At 44.4% G+C, this 24,508-nt stretch overlaps 1 protein-coding gene, 1 long non-coding RNA gene and 1 other non-coding gene across 8 annotated transcripts in view; 1 reads left to right on the plus strand and 2 right to left on the minus strand.

The window, feature by feature from the left end:
- Positions 1 to 22,403, plus strand: part of DOCK5 (dedicator of cytokinesis 5) — a 155,927-nt gene extending 133,524 nt beyond the window's left edge. For 5 of the 6 annotated variants that reach the window (XM_023759110.1, XM_023759111.1, XM_023759113.1 and 2 more), the window contains 11 exons: positions 1,766 to 1,847; positions 2,858 to 2,942; positions 3,384 to 3,470; positions 5,290 to 5,466; positions 9,211 to 9,294; positions 9,921 to 10,058; positions 11,745 to 11,911; positions 18,564 to 18,732; positions 19,374 to 19,512; positions 20,656 to 20,744; positions 21,278 to 22,403. In XM_023759110.1, coding sequence (XP_023614878.1) covers positions 1,766 to 1,847; positions 2,858 to 2,942; positions 3,384 to 3,470; positions 5,290 to 5,466; positions 9,211 to 9,294; positions 9,921 to 10,058; positions 11,745 to 11,911; positions 18,564 to 18,732; positions 19,374 to 19,512; positions 20,656 to 20,744; positions 21,278 to 21,382 — 1,322 coding nt within the window. In that variant the 3' untranslated portion in view covers positions 21,383 to 22,403. Of the gene's footprint in view, positions 1 to 1,765; positions 1,848 to 2,857; positions 2,943 to 3,383; positions 3,471 to 5,289; positions 5,467 to 9,210; positions 9,295 to 9,920; positions 10,059 to 11,744; positions 11,912 to 18,563; positions 18,733 to 19,295; positions 19,513 to 20,655; positions 20,745 to 21,277 lie in introns of those variants that run through there. The other variant, XM_023759112.1, reaches the window with a different exon arrangement.
- Positions 11,271 to 11,384, minus strand: LOC111827303. The gene has a single exon (XR_002830798.1). It is a non-coding gene; the product is annotated as a small nucleolar RNA SNORA23 (small nucleolar RNA).
- LOC111827298 lies at positions 14,922 to 23,524 on the minus strand. Its single transcript, XR_002830794.1, has 2 exons — positions 23,374 to 23,524; positions 14,922 to 15,006 (listed from the first exon to the last, which is right to left on the minus strand). It is a non-coding gene; the product is annotated as an uncharacterized LOC111827298 (long non-coding RNA).
- Positions 23,525 to 24,508: the final 984 nt, after the last annotated feature.

Raw genomic sequence — 24,508 nt, forward strand, 5'->3', positions numbered from 1 at the left:
TCTGTATGAAAGCTCTGAGACCCTAATGTCCTTATCTCGTGGTGATGAAGTAATCAAAGCGGAGAGATGACAAGCAAATCTTGAATATGAAAGGATATATTTTAGAGCCACATGGGAAGCTTGAAGAGAAAAGACTTGCTGTTCTGAATTCTGGATAAGGATGTATAGATTTTTTGTGTAACATACCATAACTTATTGAAAAGTCAATTACACGCATTATCAAAAAAAAAAGGAAAAAATACTAATACTAAGGGCTCCATAACAAAGTTACTTCTAAAGCTTTCTCATGGGTTTTATGCTAAAATAAAGATGTTTAAAACTGAACAGTGGTCTAAAAGGAGTAGATAAGGCAGAGCCAGTGTGGCAAGGTAGATAAGAAAATGGGCTCCATCACTATGTCCCTTTGGGCAATTTACTTAAGTTATCTGTGCCTCAGTTTTCTCATCTATAAAATGGGGGTGATCATCATTCTTCCTCTTGGGGTTCTTATAAGGATTGAATATGTAAATATATGTAAAATACTAGGAACAGTGCCTGATGCATAATAAAACTTCATATATATTAGCCATTATAGACATAGATTGGTAAATGGTGATAGAAAGAGATGATAATAATAGTTCAATAGACAGACATACCTTTAAGAGTAGTAGTGTCCTGTTAACACAGTGGATGCTTGGAAAAGAAAGGTCTTCCAGGGTAAGTCCTTGGGTTATGGGGCTCAGGAAACAACAGAGGTGCCTTCATGGCGTGGCAGTGAAAGAGGTCTTCCAGAAGTGAACTTGGAAGCAGGAGCCTGGTGCTTGCCTTCGGTAAGGTCTGCAGAGCCATTTGGCCTTGCCCAAGTTGCCTCAGTTACCCAGGCCTTCGTTTTCTCATCTACAAGGCTGAGGGTGAGTCTGTTTTCCCTAAGTGCCCACTTCTGTGAGGATCAAAATAAGAAGGAGGTAATTTATAAACTCTAACAGCATAAGCCATAGCCCAGTGGTTCTCAGATTTTATTATACAGAAGAATCCACACAGAGAGATTCTAATTCAGCGGCTGTGAATTCTAATTCTGCGTTTTGAATTAAGTCTCTGGTGACTGCGGTACAGGTGGACTGCACACGTCACCTGGAGAAAGGCTGGTAGTTCTAGACCCAAGTGCTTTAACTTGCAGTTTAAATACTAGAGGCATTGAAACCTATACCTGTTCTGGTGAAGACAATGAAAGTCATTTCAGAGATCAGATCATTCGGTCAGAGAAGGAGGCCTTACCCGCGAGCCTGACTTCATTTCCCAGTGGTGTAGTCTGGGTTTTCTCAGATCCTCAGATTCTTCATTGGTAAAAGGAGAATAATGACCTGGTAGTCATTGTGTTTACTGAAGATAACATGTTCAAAACGCCTCATACAGTGCCCAGCCATGACCCTCGATAAACAAGTGGTGTCCAGAGACTGGCTACTTCAGAGGAATGTTGTCCAAAAGAAATGATTTAAAAGTTTCTAATCACTTTTTTAAAAATATTTAATTGCTATCTATGTTCCTCTGTTTTCCCCTGGGAAGGTTGTTTGCCAGGTGTCTGACCAAAACAGTGTCCTAGAATGATGACTTAACGAGGCATGTGGGTAATAGGAAAGGGAGCCCCCGCTCCCATGGCTCCTGGCATTTGGGAAAGGGGAATGGTCCGTGCACGTGCCATTTCCGTCTGTAAAGCAGGAGGAGCAGGCGGCTTTCTCCTGTGGCAGCTTCATGGCCCGTCCTTATCCTTCCTTAGCGAGCTCCTCAGACATGCAGTGTTTCACCGTCAAGCCAGTGATGAGCCTGCCGCCCAACTACAAGGACAAACCGGTTCCGGAGCAGATCTTAAAGTAAGCGTGTGTTCTTGTGTTTTAAAACACCTGTCTCACACCCTTTATCTAGAAGTACATCAAAACCAGAGTCTTCAATTCATTGCAGTTTGGAAGACCTTCTGTTGTCTTAGTAACAGAATGCAGGCTGCTGTAACAGAATTCCACAGACTGGGAGGCTGATAAACAACAGAAATTGATTTCTCACAGTTCTGGGAGCTGGGAAGTCCAAGATCAGGCGCTGGCACATTTGGTGCCTGGTGGGGCCTGCTTGCTGGTTCATAGATCTTCTCCATGTGTTCTCACGGGAAGGAAGGGTCGAGGGAGCTGTCTGGGTCTCTCTTATAAAGGCACGAATCCCATTCATGAAGGCTCCACTGTCATGTCCTAATTGCCTCCCAAAGGGCCCACCTAATACCATTACACTGGGGGTTAGGATTTCAACATAGGAATTTAGGGGGGACAAGAACATTTCGACCATAGTAACTGTCCATTGCATTTTCAGTACAAGACCTTGGTAATGCAAAGGGATGTGAGGATTTTGTTTTTTAAGCAGATGGAGGGAACTCAGGAACTTCACTCTCAGATCCTGTGAGTTCCACCCTTTGGGTCTCTAGAGCAACATGAAATTGGGCTCCCTAGCTCTTACGCTACTCAGCAGACTCACTGGTCAGTAGTGTCTTATTCAGCCTGCCTGGTGAGTTCCCCAGTGACTGAAGGTCTAATCCCTTCTGAGAAGCTAGTAGGATGGATAGAACTGTTACAAAGCTATACAGATGAGATTACAAACGTGGCCATAAATACCTTTTAAATTGTGAGCTGTGAAGCAGATTCCTAAGTAATAAATGTAAGGTGTACAGTAAAATCAAATTGCGCTGACATCAGCCCTCACTGCAGAGACTGTTGGCTTTGAGAGCTCAGTGGATCAGACTCGTGTGCGGAAGATGTCTCATTTCCCCAGGCTTTGTTGCAGTCAGATCACGGAGAGCTTTTTCTAAGAGCTATGACGTCGCGGCTGTCTCTTTCCCCAGCTACTACAGAGCCAACGAAGTGCAGCAGTTCCAATATTCGCGGCCGTTCCGGAAAGGAGAAAAGGATCCGGACAACGAATTTGCTGTGAGTTCTGCCCTTAGGCCTCTAGAGAAAGGTAGAATGGACATCCAAATAGCCGCCTTCCAGCCAACCAGCTCATCCCGCAGAAATGATGGCGGCCGGGGATAGAGGCTTCGTGTGCTTACTGCCAGGACAGCAGGCTGTCATCTAAGTAGAAAACTAGACCAGGATCCCAGAAACTGGGCTGTCCTCCTGAGCCTGCCACCTCTGTGACTGTGAGCAGTCACCCCTCTCTGGACCTCCAGACTTCCCATCCAGAGGGTGAGAGGGCCCAGAGAGAGGACCCTTGCAGCTTTTAACATCCAGAATGAGTCCTTTTTTAGAGAAAATATGGCCTTTTCCCTAAGGAGGCATTTGAGAATGGAATCTCATTTAATGGAACCAGGGAGTTTTGCTCTTCTAAACGCCTGGGAGTTGACCAACATTTCCTCTTCTTTCCACCAGACAATGTGGATTGAAAGGACCACGTATACGACTGGGTACACCTTTCCTGGGATCCTCAAGTGGTTTGAAGTCAGGCAGATTTCAACAGTGAGTCATTTGAAACTGGAACTCAGAAAAGTATTTCTGTCTCCAAATATAATAGGAGCCTTTGTTAAATCCCCCCTCCGGTTCTCACGAGCTCAGCCAGCCTCTTCTGGCAGCTCCATTTTCCAGAAGAAAAATAAAAAGCATGCTTGTCTGATAGACCGTCTTTGTAAAACTGATGTTACAGCACCAACCCTAAAGGTTGTGCACAGTGAATGCCTCTTTTATGACCACAGGAGTGTCCTCGTCTCCTGCCAGCACCCAGAAACATTTTTGGAATGCCTCCTTGAGTTTCCTGTCAATCACTTTCTTCGCTCTCAGAACGTTTCCTCTTTTTCTCAGCTAATCACATCAGCAGTCACCCTAGACTCTTCCATCGTCCACTCCCCAAAGCTGCCTGTTTTTAATATTTATTAAATCTGTTTTCTTTTTTTCCAGCCCCTGTACCTTGTTTCTAGTCCCCCATTCACCTCTAGTTTGATGCCATTGGAAAAACCCTTACTTGGCCTCCCTGCCTGGGCCTTCTGAGGGCCACTTTCCTCAGTGCCTCAGTGTGACCTCCATAGTGAAACCTGATTCTGTCATTTTCATATTTAAAACCTTTCTGTGGCTCTCCAGTGCCTAGAGTGTAAACTGCATACTCCTTAGCACAGGGTCTCTTTGACTCAGCTCTTCCATCTCTGATGGAATCTACTGGAACTAAACTGCTCAGTCCATGCTATTTCAACTATCTGTGAAATTGAGGCATTTTCTCTACCTAGAATGCCTTCTTGCCACTTCTCAACCTAACTCACTCCTATTCAGATTCCATATAGGCACCAGCTTCCCCGGGAAGCCATCTCTGAAACTCCCAAGCTGGCTTAGAGGTTCTTTCTCTTTGCCCATCGCCTCCTGCACTTCTTCCTAATGAGCTGCTTACCGTGTTCATGCGACTTGAGACCCCACTGAAATCATAAGTTCCTCCCAGCCATGAATTATATCTTAGTCACTTTGTTACTGTGGTACATAAGTAAGCATTCAAGAACTGTCTTACACAAATCTAAACTGGGGTTTGCATGTCTCATTCCACTGGTGTATATCATTATTCTTTAAGGATGAATATGATTTTTAGACAGAGACTCTTAGAATCAAGTCTGGAGAAGATTAGGGGGTAATTACCCATGATAATGGATAAAATGAGGAAGGAGACAGTTTTTCTTAAAACCTGGTTTTGAAGACATTTCTACAAGAAGGTCTCTCTCTGAATCTATATTACATCTTATTTTCATCCAAAATTCAGCCCGAATAGCCTAATGCATCCTACTCTTTCTGACTTCTCTTAACCACAGAACCCATACTAAGGTGACTTGTGTATAGTCTGAATGTCTGGCTGCTGAAGTCCTTTACCTTTCCTCATGGGAGAAGCAGTGAACATTTGTGGTGGTGCTTCTGTCTTGGATCAGATATCCTGTTACTCTGTTGTCATTGATTTTCTCAAAAATTTCTAAGGAAGCTTTGCCTAAGAAACAATCATTATTATAGCTCCAACTTTTTTCTTCTCAGAATTTCTATAGATGCTTTGCCCCCCAAAATAATCATTCTATAGCTCCGATATTTAAGCCACCCTTATACTTTCAAAGGAAACTTAAAAGTGTATTTTTGCAACTTATAACACCATTTCAAATAAGTACGGTATCCTAAGAAACATAACCTTGACCAGCAAAAGCTCACTCTTCTTTGGTTGGTGGGAATTTTATACCTTATTAGGGGAATACTGGGCTTTTTCCAGTCTCTGCTGTGGAGCTCACCAAGTGCCCTTCCCCTCCCATGCTCTCTGTCACAGGAGGAAATCAGTCCTCTGGAGAATGCCATCGAAACCATGGAACTCACCAATGAGAAGATCAGCAACTGTGTTCAGCAGCATGCCTGGGACCGGTCCCTCTCTGTGCATCCTCTCTCCATGCTGCTCAATGGCATCGTAGATCCGGCCGTCATGGGGGGATACTCCAACTATGAAAAGGTGGGCTGGGTCGCCCTGGCCAGTGTTGCCCAGTAGTTACTGTGTCAGCCCATGCACCATAGGGTCTTGGGTTCAATTACTAGTCAAGGGTACATACCTGGGTTGCAGGAGCATGTGCAGGAGGTAACCAATCCCTCTCTCTCTCTCTTTCTCTCCCTTTTCTCCCTCTCTTCTACTTTCTCTAAAAATCAATAGAAAATATATCCTTGAGTGAGGGTTAACAAAAAAAGAAAACAATAGAGAAGGTAGGCTGAGTTCCCGGGACCCCACAGGACTCAAGATCTGGGTGTCTCCATGCCTCTCTGTGGCATTGTGCAGCTGATGAATTCGTTTCTTACCACTTCTCCGAGAGACTTTCATTCCCCCTTTTTATATGAATAGCCAAGTGAAATTAATGAAAAGCTTGTCCCCAACCTCACAACTCCTGGAGACCCTCAGCAACCCAGCTGGGTTAGGCTACTGCCTGGAGAAGAGTCACTGAAAGATCAGTCAGACATACCATATCCAGTTGCTTCACCTGCTATTCTCTCCCCCTCCAACTCCCCTGGGAGGTGTAAGGGTGCAGGTGGGCCGACCACTGAGGACGCTCTGGGAGTGGAGCAGCATGTGTGGGGAAGGCAGAGCACGCTTTGTTTAGAATTAGCCTCTAGGAATCCCACCCCCACTTGATGGGCCAGAGGATGTGTGGACAAATGCTGGCCAGGCTCTACAACTAAATTAGGTCAACTAAGTGTTGTATCTGCTCCTGGGGGGACACAGGAAAGGAACGCTCCCCTGTGCTCCATTGCATAGGGTTGGTGTGGCACCATCTGCAGTGGAGGGGATGCATCCAGTAAGTAAAGTCCAGTTAAGGATCCAGTTGACCCTTGACTAGCACAGGTTTGAACTGTGCAGGTCCACTTCCACCTGGACATTTTCATTAAGTATAGTTGGCCCTTCATATCCCTGACTTTCCCATCCGTGAATTCAGTCAACTACCAATAGAAAGCAGTACTTTCACATCCCCAGATACAGCTCGAAAATACTGTTTTCCACCTGCAGTTGGTTAAATCTATGGACATGAAGGGCACACTGTAGAATAAAAAATTTCCAGGGATTTTCGACTGTGGGGTTCAGTGTTCCTAACCCCCACGTTGTTCAAGGGTCAGCTAATTGTTAGGTACATTTTTAGTGGCTAAATAATTTTGGAATCCTCTTCTTGAAAATAAACGTTTGGCTAGTACCCCCCTGTGCACTGTCCTGGAGATTGACGGGTGGTCGGGGGAAGATGGATGGGAAGGGCCAGTGGACGTTAAGTGGGCTGATTCTCACCACCAGCAGTAAAATCCAGTTTGCCCTTGTTATGTTTCAGTAATAATTTCTAGTGTTACAGTGGAATTCAATAAAAAACTGGGATCCAAAATACGATCCTTTTTATACTATAACTAGGGGCCCAGTGCATGAATTCATGCACCTTGAAAGGAACTGTGGGCCACGAGGCTGCGGTGGGCACAGGGGCAGGTCTTGGCCCATCCTCCACGCCCCCGCCTGGCCCCTCCCACTGCAGCCCCACTCCTGCCACTGCTGCTCCCACACACTGACAGTGCCTGCCCCGCTCGCACCTGACGGCACAGAGCAATTGGGGCCTGTGCCAGCAGCGGGTGCGAGCCGTGGCGACTGCCCCAATTGCCACTCAGGAGCAGGGGGAGGTGGAGAAGCCCTCAGGTGCTATTGGGGCCGGCAGCCGCCGCTCACACCCGCTGACGGTGCCGAGCGATTGGGACTGGCACCGGGCACCAGCAGCGGGTGCGAGCAGGGTCGTTGCCGGCAGCAGGTGTGAGAGGCGGCTGCCGGCCCTGATTGCCCCTCAGGAGCAGGGGGAGGTGGAGAAGCCCTGAGGGGTGATGGGGGCTGCCAGCCGCTGTTTGTACCCGCTGAAGGTGCCGAGCAATCGGGGCTGGTGCTGGGCACCCGCAGCGGGTGTGAGCGGGGTCGGCGCTGGCAGCAGGTGCAAGCACCAGGCGGGACCGCTGCGTGCAGGGCAAAGAATTTTCAGAAACCACCAGAGGTTCGCCCTGATGACAGCCACCAGCGCCCTGCCTTGGTCTGGCGCCCCCACTCACCTGCTCCACCATCCCACTGCGGCTGACACCCACCATGTTCCCCCCTCTGCCGCCTACTGTCGACGCTGCCATGTTCCGCACACACCCCCTGGTGGTCAGCACACATCATAGCATCCAGTTGTTCAGTTGTTCTGCTGTTCGGTCTATTTGCATATTAGCCTTTTATTATATAGGATAATTTCAGTGAGTATGTTTCCTGTTAGCTATCTGATAATTTTGATGTGTTTTTCCAAGTGTTAATATTTCAGAATGCCCCTAAAAACCAGATTCATATATGCCAGTATCCGTGAATATTTTATAACTTCATATGAAGTTTTTCCCAATGTTACTGTCTCTAATTTAAATGAAAAAAAAGCAAAGGAAGGATATAGAGTGTTTCAGGAACTTTGGCTTAAAATACTAGTTTATACTTTTAATTAGTGTGTAAAGCTTTGTACATTTCTAAACTTAAGAAGTTAAACTCTCATTGATCACCATGATCTATTGCAATAAGTCAGGGAACCCATTATTACCTACCTGACACAGGTGACCTGTTTTAAGGCAGGTTAACCATGGCCTCATAAGAACCCAGGAGCTGTTTGCTGTAATTCACCAGCCTTTATGCTAGAAAAATTAAGTTCAGGGCACTCTGATGTTCTCTGACTCAGGTGCTTTGGGAATTTAGTTGCATTATATTATACTAGAGGCCCGGTGCACGAATTTGTACACGGGTGGGGTCCCTCGGCCTCGCTGGCAATCGGGGCCAATCGGGGCCATCTCGCCAGTCCCGATTGGGGCTGGTCGGGGCGGCCAGCCAGGGGTAGGGACCGTGGGAGGTTGGCCAACCACAGGAGGTTGGCTGTGGGAGCGCACTGACCACCAGGGGGCAGCTCCTGCATTGATTATGTTATAGGTGATGTAATTTTGATATATAATAAATGCATTTAACATTTTCAAAACATTTTACATCTTTGTCTCATATTGTCCTCAAAATAGCTTTTTGGATAGGTGGTTAGTAATAAAATACAGGTATTAATCTTCACTTAATATAGGAAAAAATTATAGTACAGCCTGTATCACATGGTAGAGCAGAAAATCCATCAGCCACATCTCCGGTCTGTTAATTTTTTGCTCTCTTCTTTATAATACCTGTGTACTTAATCTGACACATAACTTTTTGATATGGTCATTTGGCCTTTTCTTAGTTTTTTGGAATAGTTATTTTAAGGAATGACATTCTAGCTCTCACTCCAGGAGCAAGCTGGTGCCTTTCCCTTCCTCCTTCTTCTACCCCGCCCTCCCCCCCACCCCCTCCCCACCCCCGAAAAAAAAAAAAAAAAAAGGAATGACATTCTTCTCTGCTCCTGATTACTTGATTGGGGTGTGTGTGTGTGTGTGTGTGTATGTGTGTGTGTGTGTGTGTTTATTGTTAAGAATGTGCTCTTGGTAGAAACTGCATGATTCCAGAAGGACCACAAAATAGCACCTGCTTTTTTGAATTGTTCACTATGGATGCGGGCTGTGCTGTTACTTAGTCGTTCCTGGTTTATGACATAGGTCAGAAGGCATGTTTCAGCCTCCCAGGCTTCCCTCCCCTCCTTTAGGGCCCAATACACAGATAGGTATGTGTTCTCATTAACTCTCCCATGTGCTCTGCTTGTAGGCTTTTTTTACAGAACAGTACTTGCAGGAGCATCCTGAAGACCAGGAGAAGATCGAGCTGCTGAAGAGACTGATAGCGTTACAGGTATGCCCACGGGTGGTGTGTGGCTGGACAGCTCCCACTGCCCTCCGTGGGCGGCTGTAGTGCATGAGTGTAACATCTTCTCTAGGGCTCAAATCTATGGCTCACTCTTAGGGTTACTTTCCCTTTTTTAAAAAAGCACCATGGAATCACAACCTATCTGTTTGTGTGGCAAAGCGACCTAGGAATAGCATCCATTAGACTGCACAGTGTTAAGAGGGGCCTTTTTAGAGATGAGTCTCTAGGCCTGTGTCACCTGAGAGACGTTGGCCTGTCTTTCTCTTTCTCACTCCTTCAGTGAACAGTGGGAGAGAGTGCAGCCATCCACGCCATCGAAGGCTTAAGCCTATCGTTGCTCATCCACAGAAAGGCCTGGGCTCAGATGGGTTTGCCTTGTCTGGCAGCCCTCCGCCATTTAGGGCTTGCCTGTGTCCATGGTGCATGCATTTCTCTGCTTTCTTTGACTCAAGGCGTTCAGCTCCCAAGCACTGCACTGACAAGTAACTTTCTCATTTGATATGTGCTATGTCTGCCTGTTTACCTGTCCATCCCCAGCCCCCGTCTTTCCCCAAATCTGAATGATCCCTCATCCAAAACCACATTGCAGTCTTTCCATGCCCTTTTTCCAGATGCCCCTGCTGACGGAGGGGATCCGCATCCATGGGGAGAAGCTGACGGAGCAGCTCAAGCCGCTGCACAACCGTTTGACCTCTTGCTTCCGGGAACTCAAGGAGAAAGTGGAAAGGCTCTATGGGGTTATCACACTGGTAAGCTTTGTCTAAGTAGCCTTTAAGCTTTCTCTATTCTCTCTTACCTTTTATAGTATTGACTGGTTTTTCAGATGCCAAATGAGTCAAAGTAGCGTAGGTGGCATGAAAATATGGGGCGGGTGATGGGGGCGTGGAATGTCAGAGAAGCCATGGTCTACTGTTGATGACCTTCTACCATCCTGCTACCAAGGGCTTCTCCAGCTTGAACAACCCTCATAACCTTCTGGAAGGTTTGTGAAAACACAAGTTGCTGGGCCACATCCCTAGGGTTTCTGATTCAATCGCTCTGGGCTGGGCCCGAGAATTTCCATTGCTAACATGCTCCCAGGTGGTGCTGATGCTGCTGGTGCAGGGCCCGCGCTTTGAGAACAACTCTGTTAGAAGTTGAGGTGCCCCTGATCCCAGACACTGGTTGTTCCTGTCCTGACTTAGCCCAGTTCTTACAGTTTTTTCTAATATATTTTTATTTTGATAAGTTTTCACTCTTGACACCTTCGAAGTGAGAAAGAATTGTGAAGGACATTTACAATGCATGTAGCTGATTTCATAATTTTTTGACCATTCTAACACATTTCTCACAGCTACAAATTTCTGTTTTTCCTCTTGAGAAGTTGGGTGGGGGGTGCATGTGCTAACCTTTTCAGCAGTGGATTGTTTGCTTGGTCCCACCTTCATTTACCTGCTCTTCTTAACGTGAGTTCACCTGCTCTATTTAACTGCCTTATTCCGGAACCTCCAATTTTCAGATTTTCTTCCTCAAATCAAGCTCTAGATTTCTTCTTTTCTGCACTTCTCTCTTCTCTTCCCATACCTCCATCTCCACTACCTTTCTCTCCAGAGAGTCTGTTTGATCATCTCTTTCCGTCATCTGAGTGTTCAATCATGAATTCCTGAAATTTGCCTCCTAACCTACCACCAGTTAGGAGTTTTCTCCTCGGAAAATTTGTTTTCCACACAAATTCCTAGATGGCAGGCAGACACTGTGACTTTCACCTCATGAGTTTGGTTTCGCTTAGACCCAGGTCAACATTAGCATATAAATTTGAAATGGTGGCATGCAGGGTTCAATGTCCCACTGGAGAAATTTCTCATGAAGGTAGGTCAGTGTTCCCTTACTCCCTGAGATTCACCAGGTTGAGATTCAGGTCTGCAGTTTCAGTCTAAAACTTTCCTATTAGGCCAATATTCCTTTTCTTTTCTTTTTTTTTTTTCTGTATGGGAATTTGGAGGCTGGCCAGTGGTAAATTATGACCAATGAGACAACACTAGACCAGTACTATGATCCCAGCTTACTCTTTGGCTGCATGATGTTTATAATACTCCACTTTTTTTTAATGCCTGAAAGAAGCAAAGCTGGAAAAGCAGGCAGAGGATTTTGCTGTTTTATTGGTAGGCGAACATATTGGTTATTTCTCTCTCGTGGCTGACAGCAAATTACGGTGTATTTTTTCTAGTCTTAGAAACAAAATAGGTTTAACATAAGTTGTGTTTATAAATAAGAATATAAGTGCTTCATTATTTAACAACTGAGGCAGCACAGTCACCAACCAATCAGAATGGGGTGCCAGCCAATACAGTTGGGCACTTGCCACAAGCAAACGGGGCGGGGGGCGGGGGGGCCTGCACTCCTTCATCTGGGCTGAGTTCTGGGCCAGCTAACCAGGGGGGGCATGTGTTCTCCAGCCACCCAACCTGACCGAGAGGAAGCAGAGCCGCACGGGGTCCATTGTGCTGCCCTACATCATGTCGTCTACGCTGCGGAGATTGTCCATCACCTCGGTGACGTCCTCTGTGATTTCCACCTCTTCTAACTCATCCGATAATGCTTCCTCCAGGCCAGGATCCGATGGGTAAGGGTTTGATCTTTAATTGCCAGGAGGGGTGGAGTAACTCCTTTCCAATATTTACTTTTGGTACCAAAGTGAGACTTCGTCAATGTAGATACTTATCCTCACAAGGGAAATAATTCAGAGTTCATGGGTTATTAGCCTTTGGGTCATTCTTAATTTCTTCCTCATGAGGAATACCATTATTTACATAATGATAACAACAGCTATGAAAAACGGGGGGTGGGGGAGAGAGGGAACCATAACAGTGTCACATCCTAACATCTACCTAATCACATTCTGATTGATTTTTTCACAATAACTTGTAGTTATTGCTTCATTTTTTATCATTTTAATTTTAAAAAATAATTTTAAAATTAAACTTATTTCATGAATAGTTAATCTAACCCCAAGATATGAAATTCCAAAGGTACAAAAAGCTTTATCATGAAGCATCTCCCATGGACCCCTGCCTCCCAGCTTACCAGCGCCGCTCTGCAGAGGCAGGCGATGTTAGCATCCAGGTTCCTGCTGCCTTTCCAGCAGCTCCTCACAGGTGCACACAATACCTCAACACACATTTCTCCCCACACTTCCTTATTCTATGAATGGCAGCGTGTAATACTCTGTTTCCCTTGCTTTTTTCACTTACGAGATCTTTAAAACTATTCCATTTCAGAACATAGAGAGCCCCTCTTTACTTGAGCTGCAGACATGTTGTGGTATGTCTGCACTGGATACATGCCACCAGAGCCTGTTGGTGGTCATTTAGTTGATGCAGCAACTAGGAATCTTAAAAATCAGTTATTTTGCAAATATATAAATATATCCACAGGAGAAAAATTCCCAAAGTAAAATTGCTCTGTCAAACCTATATAGTTGCAATTTCCAAAATTATTTCTAAACTGACTTCCATAGAGATTATACCAATTTACAATCCCACCAGCAACATACATGCCTGGTCGGTCACCTGCACCTTGCCACCAAGTTGTATATTACCAGTCTTTTTAATTTTTGCCAATCTGGTAGGTGGAAAATATTTTCTTGGAATAGGGATTTTTTTTTTATTTATCTTGTATGAAGTTTATCATTTTTTCATCTGTTTAGTAGCTGTTTGTGTTTTGTTTTCTATGAACTGTGGTCAAATATTTTGTGTACATTTTCTGTTGGATGTTGGCCATGTCTGTGAAATGAGTTGAATGTTTCCCGTAATTTCTCCTTTGTTTTTTAAAATTTTATTCTTTAATCATAGTTTACATTCAGTATTATTTTGTATTAGTTTTAGGTGTACAGCATAGTGGTTTGGTTAAATCTCCTTGATATATATATATATATATTTTTTTTAAATTGATTTCAGAGAGAAAGGGAGAGGGAGAAAGAGATAGAAGCATAAATGATGAGAGAGAATCATTGATCAGCTTCCTCCTGCACACCCCACACTGGGCATTGAGCCTGCAACCCAGGCATGTGCCCTGACCGGAAATCCAACCGTGACCTCCTAGTTCCATAGGTTGATGCTCAAAAATTAACCACCGAACCACACTGGCTGGGCAGATCTCCTTATCTTTTGACTTCGCTTCAAATTTTTTAGTTCTGACTTTTTTATGTAATCAAGTATATTAATATTTGATCTTATAACTTCTGCATATAATATCGTGACGGAAGGCCTTCCCTACAAGAAACTAATTTTAGGGTTTCACTATTCACAATTAAATCTTGATTCTTTGGAATTTAATATAAAGTGTGAGGTATAAAGCCAACTTTTTCCCCTCATACAACTACCCAGTTCTTTCTATAACATTTAGTAAGCAAGCTGTCTTTTCTCTATTGATTTGAAATGTCAACCTTATTAAAATATCACACTCTTAGATGTTCTTTAGCCTATTTGTGGACTTTTTCCCTTTTTATTTTTGATCTACCTTTGTGTTTATCCACTGCTGTTATGCAGTTTTAATTACTATAGACTTAAAAGATTTTTAACATCTAGTAATCCTTTTCAGAATTTACCTGCCTAGTTTTACCCATTGCTCACTTTGGGATTAATTTGTCTAGGATCCCCTTTTACATTCCATTTATGGACTAACTTTAGGAGGATGGATGGCTTTGTGATTCGGAGCTTTCCTTGCCAGAAACACAGAGTGCCTTTCCACAGCCTCAAATTTAAAATATTTTGAAGGAGTGCATTTATGGTGTGTTCTTTTGTTTTAAAGGTATTATTTTAAAATAATATTTTGCTAATTATAAAGTTAATATATGTACATGTAGACATTTTTCAAAGTATTAGAAACTTTTGAAAGAATGAAGGCTTATAACTTTGTCACTCAGAAGTAACCACTGTTAAGTTTGAGTTGGTAATATAGGAAAAGTACATACACATTGTACATAAGCGCAGAAGCATTGCAGGTACCGTTTTGTGACCTGCCTAAGTGAATATGTATGATGAATACCTAACTTCATTGTGTAACTTCATTATGTATTTTAGTGTTGAAATAAGTCAAGCCAACTGACTCACCATTTACTCATAGATCTGTAATTTCATATTATAACACACAAAAATAACCTGTCCAATGGTTACTCAGGGTCACACCTGATGACCCTGAGTCTCCTATCACCAGTGTTATGGCACAGTATTCATTAAACTTCCGTGGTGATATGGGTGTTCCATCTGTACGGGATCAATTCTTCGTTGGCAGAAAGTAGAATGTATCCATCCTGTTTGGCAAATGGGAGACTAAGGCCCAGAAAGAGAATTGCTTTGTGAAACACAATGCATCTTGTTAAGGAAGCCGGAGTGATTACACAGCTGGCCAGCTAAGTGCCTGCTTAGAGCACCACGAAGTAGGGGCTCCAAACCAAACTTTAAAAAAATTTAATCTTTGATGTTTCGGGGAAATTGTTGAAGTTGTCGTTATAAGAAAAAAGTAACTCAGACACTGTGGGACTGTAAATAACTATATGTAGCTGTTTAGTGATTTAATTTGGTTCATAATTAGGCCCTACTGAAACTCACATCTCTTTGACTAATTTTAGTGACTCACAGTCTTTTACCTTTATTCTCAGTCTCTCAAGTAAAGTAATAATTGATCCGGTAGAGTCTTGGGTGATGATTGTTTTTCTCTCTGTAACAATTGGAAAATACCAAAAAATAAAAAATTCAGATTTAATCTTTTAAAAAATAAATTTAAAAAGTGATTCAGAAGAGGAGAGAATAATTTGAAATAAGAAAAAAAAATTGCATTCTAGAAGCATCTCCCATTGTGGCTCCAGTGGTTCCTTAATCGAACTTCTCTGGGACGTTCTCATCCTGCCACACAGAGGGAAAATCTATTTTGTAGAAAGGGCACCTACAGCTTAAAGGGCTTAAAATGACGTAAGAAGCATAGCAACCAAATACACTGAATGAATCTTGTTTGGATCCTGATTCAAACAAACCACTTACAAAAACAGTTATCAGACAATCAGGGAATTTGACCATTGACTGGATGTTTGATGAAATGATTAATTTTTTAGGAATGATGGCGGGACTGTAGTTATGCTATGAAGATAGGGCTTGTCTTATAGAAATAGGCACTGAAATATTTATAGATGAGATGATGTGACATCCAAGAGTCACTTCCAGCTAATCTATGGGGGCAGGAATAGACTGGGTGTGTAAGAAACAAGGTTGGCCATGAGTGATCATTTTTGATGTATATATAGAAGTTTATTATTATTATCTCCACTTTCTTTTGTTTGGAAATTTTCAAAATAAAATGTAAAAAAAATTTTCCAGATTATCCTCTCCAAATATGTTGTTTTAATATTTGTGTATTTAATAACTAGTGACACTAAAATTTTAAAAATATTTTGGATATTTTTTATGAAACACTTGTTTATATCCTTTGATAAGTTTAAAATACAGGGGGGCCTTGACTTACGAGTTTAATTCATTCCGTGATGGAGCTCGTAACTCAAATTACTCATATGTCAAATCTTAAAGTGAACGAGTGAGACACGTGATGCTGGGCTGATGTCGTGGCGTTCACTGTGATGTTCGCTGCTCCAACTAGCGGTGGGGTATCTGAAGCTGGCTCGTAACCCGAATTTTAGCTCGCAACTCAAAAAGTCGGCCGAGAAACGGCTCGTATCTTGAAAAACTCCTTAGTCGGGACACTCGTAAGTCAAGGCCCCTCTGTATTTTAACTACTCATATTTTCCTTTTTGATTTGTAAAAGTTCTCATATATTAAAGATATTTGCCATCAAAAATATGTATGGCAGCCCTGTCCAGGTAGCTCAGTTGGTTAGAGCATCGTCCTAATACATCAAGGTTGCCAAAGGTTCAATCCCTGGTCAGGGCACATACAGGAAGCAACCAATACTTACATTAATAAGTGGGACAACAAATCAATGTCTCTCTCTCTCTCTCTCAAATCAATTTTAAAAAATATGCATAGCAAATAGTTTTAGTTTACTAATGATGCTTTCTGCTGAACAGAAGCTTTTAATTTTTAGATACTAAGAGCTGATCGCTGTGGTTTTTATATTGTCTTATTCATACCAAAAATGTCTTTTTATACAGGCTTTATTTTTAGAGCAGTTTTAGGTTCACAGTGAGTTCGAACAGAAGGTGCAGAGAGCTCGCATATACACTGCCCCCTCGCACACAGCCCCCACATTGTCAGCATCCCCCACCAGAGTGGTGTATTTTTTCAGTTGAGGTGCCGATACTGGCACATCATCACCATCCAAAGTCCATAGTTTCCATTAGGCTTCACTCTTGGTGTCGTACATTCTGAGTTTTGGTAAATGTGTGATGATATGCATGCACCATTGCAGAATGATCTCACTGTCCTACAAGCCCTCTGCGCTCTACCTGTGCATCCCTCCACACTTCTTATTTTTATGAAGCAAAACCTACCAATTTTAAATCAATTTAGGAATTATTAAATACCTATTCCAGCCCAGGCTGGGTGGCTTAGGTGGTTGGGGCGTCATCCCATACACAAAAAGGTTCCCAGTCAGGGCACATACCCAGGTTGTGGGTTCAGTCCTCAGATGGGTTGCGTACAAGAGGTGGCTGGTCAATGTTTCTCTCTCACATCGATATGTCTCTGTCTCCCTTTCTCTCTCTCTAAGATTAGTAAACATATCCTTGGGTGAGGGCTAAAAAATAAATAAATACCCATTCCTAAGTTCTAAATGATACCCATCATAAAGATGTATCTTTTTAAGCGCCCCCCCCCCATTTTTTATTTTTTTTTTTACATTTTGGCACATTTGTTTCTCTTCTCTGTCTTTCCCCCTCTTTCTTACCTCACTGTGCCATTTGAGCTTAGGTTACATACATCATAATGTAAGAACAGGCATATTATCTTATACTAGAGGCCCGGTGCATGAAATTCGTTCACTGCGCCCTCTCACAGTCCAGGACCCCTTGCTCCTTACCGCTCACCTGCTTGCTCACCTTAGCACTGCTGCAGAGGTGGGAGAGGCTCCCGCCACTGCCGCTGCACTCGCCAGCCGTGAGCCCGGCTTCTGGCTGAGCAGCGCTCCCCCTGTGGGTGCACACTGACCACCAGGAGGCAGCTCCTGCATTGAGCATCTGCTCCCTGGGTGGTCAGAGCACATCATAGCAACTGGTCGTTCTGGTCATTCCCCCATAACGGTCACTTAGGCTTTTATTATATAGATAACCACTCCCTGCAGAACAGCCTGGAAATTTGACATTGACATAATACTTTAAGTTACAACTCATATTGCAGTTTTGTCAGTTTTCCAATGTCTTTTATAGCAATTTCAGGCACAGGATCCAATCAGGATCATATATGGTATTTAGCCATGTCTCTTTGTTCTTTATTAGGACAGTTTCCTTAGTCTTTCCTTGTCTTTCACAATATTGACATCTTTGAAAATTATGAGCCAGTTGTTTCATGGAACCTCCCTTCACTCAGGAGTTTCCTTATGCTTAGGATTCAGGTTATACAATTTTGTGTGATGAGTTCATTTCCGGTATTATATCCAGAAGCACATTATGTCCTTTTTTCTCTTAATGGTGATGTTAATTGATCATGTGGTTAAGGGTTTGTTCATTTTCTTTTCTGTGTAGTTACTATTCTTCCCTTTGTAAATAAAAAATAATTTGTGGAGTGATATTTTGAGACTCTCCTGTTTCTCATAAAACTCACTCTATACATAGGATCTAATTTTGGTTCTTGAATCAACATTTACTGCTGTGCTTGAAAATCTCTCATTGCCATTAAAAACCATTTAAGGAATACTCAGATTATTTTGTAATAACTTTACAAGGAAGGTACTATTATTACCCCCATTTTACAGATAAGGAAAGTGAGGTATAACAAGGTTATCTGCCCAAGGTCATCCAACAAGTAAGTATAGGTAGGGTTTGGACACGGTTGTCTGACTGCAGAGCATGTGCTGTTATCTTCTACACAAAGCTGCCCATTGATCTTTTACTGTGTGACTTCTGTCTTTGCCTGTAAGTTTAATAAGACCTTCTCTTCCTGAGATAAAATAAATAGTCACTAATATTTTCTTCCTGTACTTTGGATGGTCTCACTTCTGTACATGTTTACCTTGAGAAGTTCAGTTGGCAGCTGGAAATTCAGCTTTAGAACCTGAGAGGGAGGTCACAGGTCACCAGTGTTTAGTGATATGTCCGTGCTCTCTGCTGATAGGTCGGTCCTGGAGCCACTTGTGGAGCGCAGGGCCTCGTCAGGTGCCCGAGTGGAAGATGTGCCCCTCAAAGAGGACAATGAGAACCGGATCAGCAAGTCCAAGAGAAAAGAATGGAGCCTGAGCAAGTCCCAGGTCATTGCAGAGAAAGCGCCAGAGCCTGATCTGATGGTAAGAAAAGGGGTGGAGGGATGCGACAGAGGTTTTCCAGAGCATTCCCTATAGCCAGGGACACTGCCATTCACCTCACAGCTCCGAGTCAGCAGACAGAAGCCTGGCCATGGCTCTCCCAGGGCCCGCAGCCTGTGGCGGGGGCAGTTCTCAGCCTGTGCTAAGAAAAGCCTGTTCGGAGAATCTGAGTCTCTAAGCCAACAATGGCGTCAGATCTTGGGCCACAGTGTAAACATGTGGTTCTTGCCACCATGTTCCATGAGTCAGTCTAAACATTGTCATTTCTCTTCTTTTAACTTAAAAAAAAATAAAAGGTACTTTTCCTTCCGTAAAGCCACATCAAGTGTGGCCAGACCAGCTTTCCCTGAGAATCAGGGTGGCTCACTTCCAGCCTAAACGACACAATCCAACTGTGGTCAAAACCAGGTCCACAGCCGGCCAGGAAACACTCTGTGGTTCGGGAATTGCTGTTAGTGTCTTTGCCAGGGTGGCCACCTCATGGGAATGGGCTAAGCTTAAAATGGCTCCTGGAATTACGCCTTTAACACGTTTCTGCTCAGCAGACAAGGTTGTTCAGCATTGATGAGTTCAGTCGTCCTCACCGTGAGTACGTTTTCCTGTTTCCCCCACCCCCATGCTAGAGTCCATCCAGAAAAGCACAAAGGCCGAAGAGTCTCCAGCTGTTGGACAATCGGCTGACACCATTCCATGGTTCTTCACCTCCTCCGTCAACACCCTTGAGCCCGCCTCCCCTCACTCCTAAAGCTACGAGGACCCTAAGTAAGTTTGTTGTTGGTTTTTTAAAATATTTTTTATTGATTTCAGAGAGGAAGGGAGAGGGAGAAAGAGAGAAAAAAATCAATGATGAGAGAGAATCATTGATTGGCTGCCTCCTGCATGCCCCCTACTGGGGATCGAGCCTGCAACCCGGGCATGTGCCTCTGACCTGAATCGAACCTGGGACCCTTCAGTCCACAGGCTGATGCTCTATCCACTGAGCCAAACCAGCTAGGGCAGTAGGTTTTCCTGTATATGAATCCCTTATATTCATTTTACTAAGAATGGAGTGTATTTATGAATCTGAGCAATTTTTTACCAAAACAGCCACAAGGTATATGTAAAGCTGGTCCAGTTCAGTCATCATGGGTATAATGCAGTTAGACTAGTCCTTGCCAAACCAAGGAGCCCTCGGGTTACTAGGACTCATTAACCTTTTCTTTCGTGCTCCAAGGGGCGTCACTCCCCTTTGCAATTATGAAAGTCTAAATGAGGTAGATCCAGGCAGGACCAGAGAGGATGCAAGTTTCTTATGACCTACTGACTAGATAGCCCTGTACCTTATCTAGGGAAGGGTCCAAAGTGAGGGCAAGAAATAGGCCCATAAGCTCCTTGCGGCCACACGGCCTGAGGAGAATTCCAAGGCACCCTTGGTAAGGGGAGCACTGCAGGGTAAGTTGCTGCGCCCAACGGGAGACAGTGGTCAACCAAGAGCTAGAGAGAAGCAGGTGAGGTTTCCTGGAGGAAGTGGGTATCGTACCCTTTAAAGGATAAAACAGACAGTTCAGTTAAATTTAACTCGTATTTATAGGCCACCGATTATGTGACTTTTTAAGCACTTGGGGAACGTCAGAGAACAGAGTAATACCCTAAATCCTAGGAAATGTTTTCGTCATCAGTTTAATGGTAAAAACCCTGAACGAAAAGTGGAATTTTTATAGCAGAGCTTCTTGTGAAGCCTTCCGGGGAATGAAGGGCACTGCCTTTGTCACTAGGAGTGAGCAGGTCTTCATTCCGTCCGCAGTAAGCATGGACTATGAGCTTAGCAATTTGGCTGGTTGGTTCAGGTGTTACCATGGCAACCAGAAGTTCCATGAGATTCCTTATGAATTCTTTCTGTCTTCATCTCCTTTGTATCCTTTCTAGGCTCCCCATCTTTGCAGACAGATGCGCTGGTGACTGCTACTTTGCCTCCTCCCCCTCCCCCCAAAAGCAGCCAGAGGAACTCCTCGGAGGTATGGGCACGGGCCGGAGAGCACCCTCGTGGGAACGCAGCCTTGGCCTTTCCAGGCTTTTTAGTGGACAGGTTTCCCATAGGACTTGTCACTGCTCAATTCTTGGTTCTTCCTGAAACCATAAAAGCTAGGGCAGCTTTCAGCGGGAAGGAGCGGGCGCAGGGAGGCCTTCTCACCTGATGGAAGCGTGAGCGTTTCCGTTCCCCACCCGGGTGGAGCGGGGACTCAGGCAGCGTTCTGGTTTATACTTAGGAGTTTACTTCTGAGTGGGTGACGGTCATTCCGGAATGGCCTCTGGTAGGTTGCCTTCATTCCTTTAACAAATGTTATTGAGCGCCCAGTACCCACGTGTTGGGGATAGATCAGTGCTGGCGCATAACAGACTCAAGGCAAACGAGGGAGGATACGTCAGCCTCACTTCCCTTTCCACTTGGCAAAGGTTAGCTAGAAGCTGAAGCAGAGCTGGAAGTGTGGAGGAGAAGGCAGGCTTGGGAAGAAAGAGGACTCATGTCTCCTTTTCCTTGCTCCCTCAGGTTGCTCCCCCACTGCCCGTGCGAAGAGAAGCCAAAGTCCCACCTCCACCACCTCCCAAAGCTCGGAAATCCGGCGTCCTTTCTTCTGAGCCTGGACCCCAGTGAGGACCGTGTCCTCTGAAACGCAGAGCGCCTTGGACAGCTGAGGCCGTGTCCTCCCGGTGCCGGGCCGCTGCTGACTGCCTTTCCTGTTCTGGGAGGAGGCTCACCAGCTCATAACGTTTAGTTCTTTCCTACCTTCTGTCCGATCGTGCCTGAGGCCATGCGACAGTTGTAATCCACGTGGAATTCCACAATTGACCTGTCCTGTGCATTTCTCAAGAGAGCGAGCTCCCTCCCCATCGTTAAATTTCAGCCTCAGCGCAGAGCCAGCGGGACCTGCTAAAGCCTGGAAAAGTCCTGTGGTGGTGGCTGGAGCGACCCCAGGAACCCACTCCTTGGACGCATTTCTTGCTCTGCTGCTGCTGAACAGTTGTGCTTGTGGCGTAGTTTTCTCACGTGGACATCTGCCACCCCATATAACCTATTGGGAGAGACTGATATCAAGTACTTTGAAATAATTATAACTTTCTATGTCTACTATGTCTTTTTTGAGGAAAAGAACATCTTTTTTAATGAAGACTGGATCCTCTCAAGTGTGAATGGCTGTCATTATTGACAAGCCATGGACTCTCGTGAGCCCCAAGCTCCTGTGTCCCTCCCCCGCGCCCACTTGTGTAACAGGGAAGCTGTCCGCGCCCCTCGGGGGTCCTCCCCACTCCCCACTGGTGGCCCTCACTGCACAGCAGTGGTGCCTTCCTACTGTGACTCCTTCAAAATTCTTTCTTTTGCACAAACAGTTTCTTGTCCTGTTAGCTCTTCTGAGCTCAAATCACTGGATTTAAGGGACTTAGAAGCCCGGGTTCAACAGTTTCTCTTCCAGCCCCCGTTTGGATGGCTCGGCAGCCCCTCTCTGCAGCCTGATTTTACCCTGGAGAATACAGTGCAATACCGCCTTTTGATTATTTATTCCTCTTGATTGTGGATTTAATTTGATTATGTGTTTATGGTACTAATGTGATTTAGGTGATCAAATATCGCCTACACACACATCAACAGCCACACAAAATTAAAGACGTTTGAGATAGAAGGGCCTTAAAAGTCATTCAAACAACCCCCTTATTTTGTAGATAAGGAAATTGAGGTTAAACACAGATAATCCTACTAGAGATTCTTACTAAAAACCCAGCTTGCTAATTGAGGCCATACCCAGATAACACTTATATGTAGAAGACAGTGCTGACAAACTCTTTAACGCATACCCTTAGCTAGATCAACAACGGAAATGGCCCAGGTATTTCTATCCTACTTTGATGTTTGTGGCCAACTAGACAACCTATTGACTATGGATCCCCTAGGTCAACATGTGGGGCATTCAACAGGGCCTCTCCTATACGTGGCAGAGTCCGCTTTCTTCAAGGCAGAGAGAATTTCCCCTCCGAGAATTTGGGTTTGCCTGCCTGGGTCGGTGTTTGTGTGCTTGTCTGGCCACCCCTCTTTTAGGAGAGACAGACTCATTCACCACAGGGTCAGGGGAATAGACCTCTCAGATATATCCTGCGTTCCTCAAGAAATGAGGATGCATATTTTATTTTTTTAAATACATTTTTGTTGATTTCAGAGAGGAAGGGAGAGGGGGAGAGAGAAACATCAATGATGACAGAGAATCATTGATTGGCTGCCTCCTGCACGCCCCCGACTGGGGATCGAGCCCACAACCCAGGCATGTGCCTGACCGGGAATCGAACCGTGACCTCCCTGGTTCATAGGTCGGTGCTCAACCACTGAGCTGCTGTGGCCGGGCATGACTATGCATATTTAAAATGGTGGGGAAAGGGCTGGTCTTCTTCACCCACGAGAACCTACAACGTGGTGTAATGGAAAGAGCCTGGGCTTTGGAAGTAAACCCATTTGGTTTCAAATCATCAAACTCCCTCAAATTATTTGAAATTTTCTGAGCTTCCATTTCCTCACCTCTCAAAATGGGAATAATACTTGCCACACAGGATGCTGGGAGGTTCCAATGAGATCAAACATGTGAAGTAGTAGGCACTCACCTAATGGTCCTTTCTTTTCTCTGCTCGGCCAGAATAAGGTCTGGGCCTCTCTAGGAGTATTATTGATTTTCTGTATTTTTTTAAGATCATTTGGAATGTGAGTGCCGGTTACTTCTGCACGTACAGTCCCTCTCATCTTGTGGAGCCTTTTGCGTAATTACTTATGACTGGAGATACAGTGATGATAAGAACCGAAGGGGAACTCAAGAAAACTAAGAAAGAGAAAGAACAGAAAGGCCATGCAGGGCTTGGGCAGAGCCTGGAGCCACTTCTGAGAAACTGCCCCGCACACTGGCTGGAGGGGACCCGTATGCCTCACCCACTTTTCGTGCTGCCATTAAGATAGAACGATGTAAACTGGGGACAGAAGGAAAAACTCAAGCTTGTTCCTGCAGCGTGGGAGCGAGTCCTGGTGCACACATGCCAGATACCTTCCCTTTCTTCTTATAACATTTCCCATGTGTTCCTTCCCCACATTACAGGGAACATAGGGTCTCTCCTGCTGAACAGGAGGCATTCTAGGTAGTGTCCTGAATAATAGGTTACAGGACATTGGAAGGTTCATCTTCTTGGGAAGCCATTGGATTGGGTAGGGAAGAGTGATATTTGACAAAAGGTCATGAATAAGGTGTGTGCTGAAGTCACAGGGGAAGGCCGCAAGAAATGCCTTGATTCTGTTAAATATAGGAGAGATGAGGGGCAGGAATAAAAAGAGAAAGAACTTAGGTTCCCTGAGAAGAACTCTGGAGTATTGAAAAACATTGAAATTAGCCCCAAATTGTCACAACCCTAGTGAATATTGGTTTATGGGATATTTTTAATCTCCTTTCTCTGTCCTGGTGACTTTCTTGCTTTTTTTTTTTTCAAGAATTGTTTCATTCAACATATATTAGGCTTCTGTTAAATGGCAGCTACTGTACCAGACCCCCAGGGAGTGGCAGTTCAATGTCTTCAGTGGGAACAGCTCCAGGATACAAAATTGTTGTGTGTTGTGGGATGGGAAGTGAGTGGTATTAAAGGAAAGTGAACCCGAAATAAATAAGGCTCCTGGGCCATGCTGCCCTACCCTCCACCTTCACACCTGACTCCAGAATTGCAGTAATTTTCTCCTGTCAGGAACACCCTTCAAAACTTG

The sequence above is a fragment of the Myotis lucifugus genome, unplaced genomic scaffold (assembly GCF_000147115.1).
Source record: "Myotis lucifugus unplaced genomic scaffold, Myoluc2.0 scaffold_148, whole genome shotgun sequence".
In the NCBI taxonomy this organism is placed as follows: domain Eukaryota; kingdom Metazoa; phylum Chordata; class Mammalia; order Chiroptera; family Vespertilionidae; genus Myotis; species Myotis lucifugus.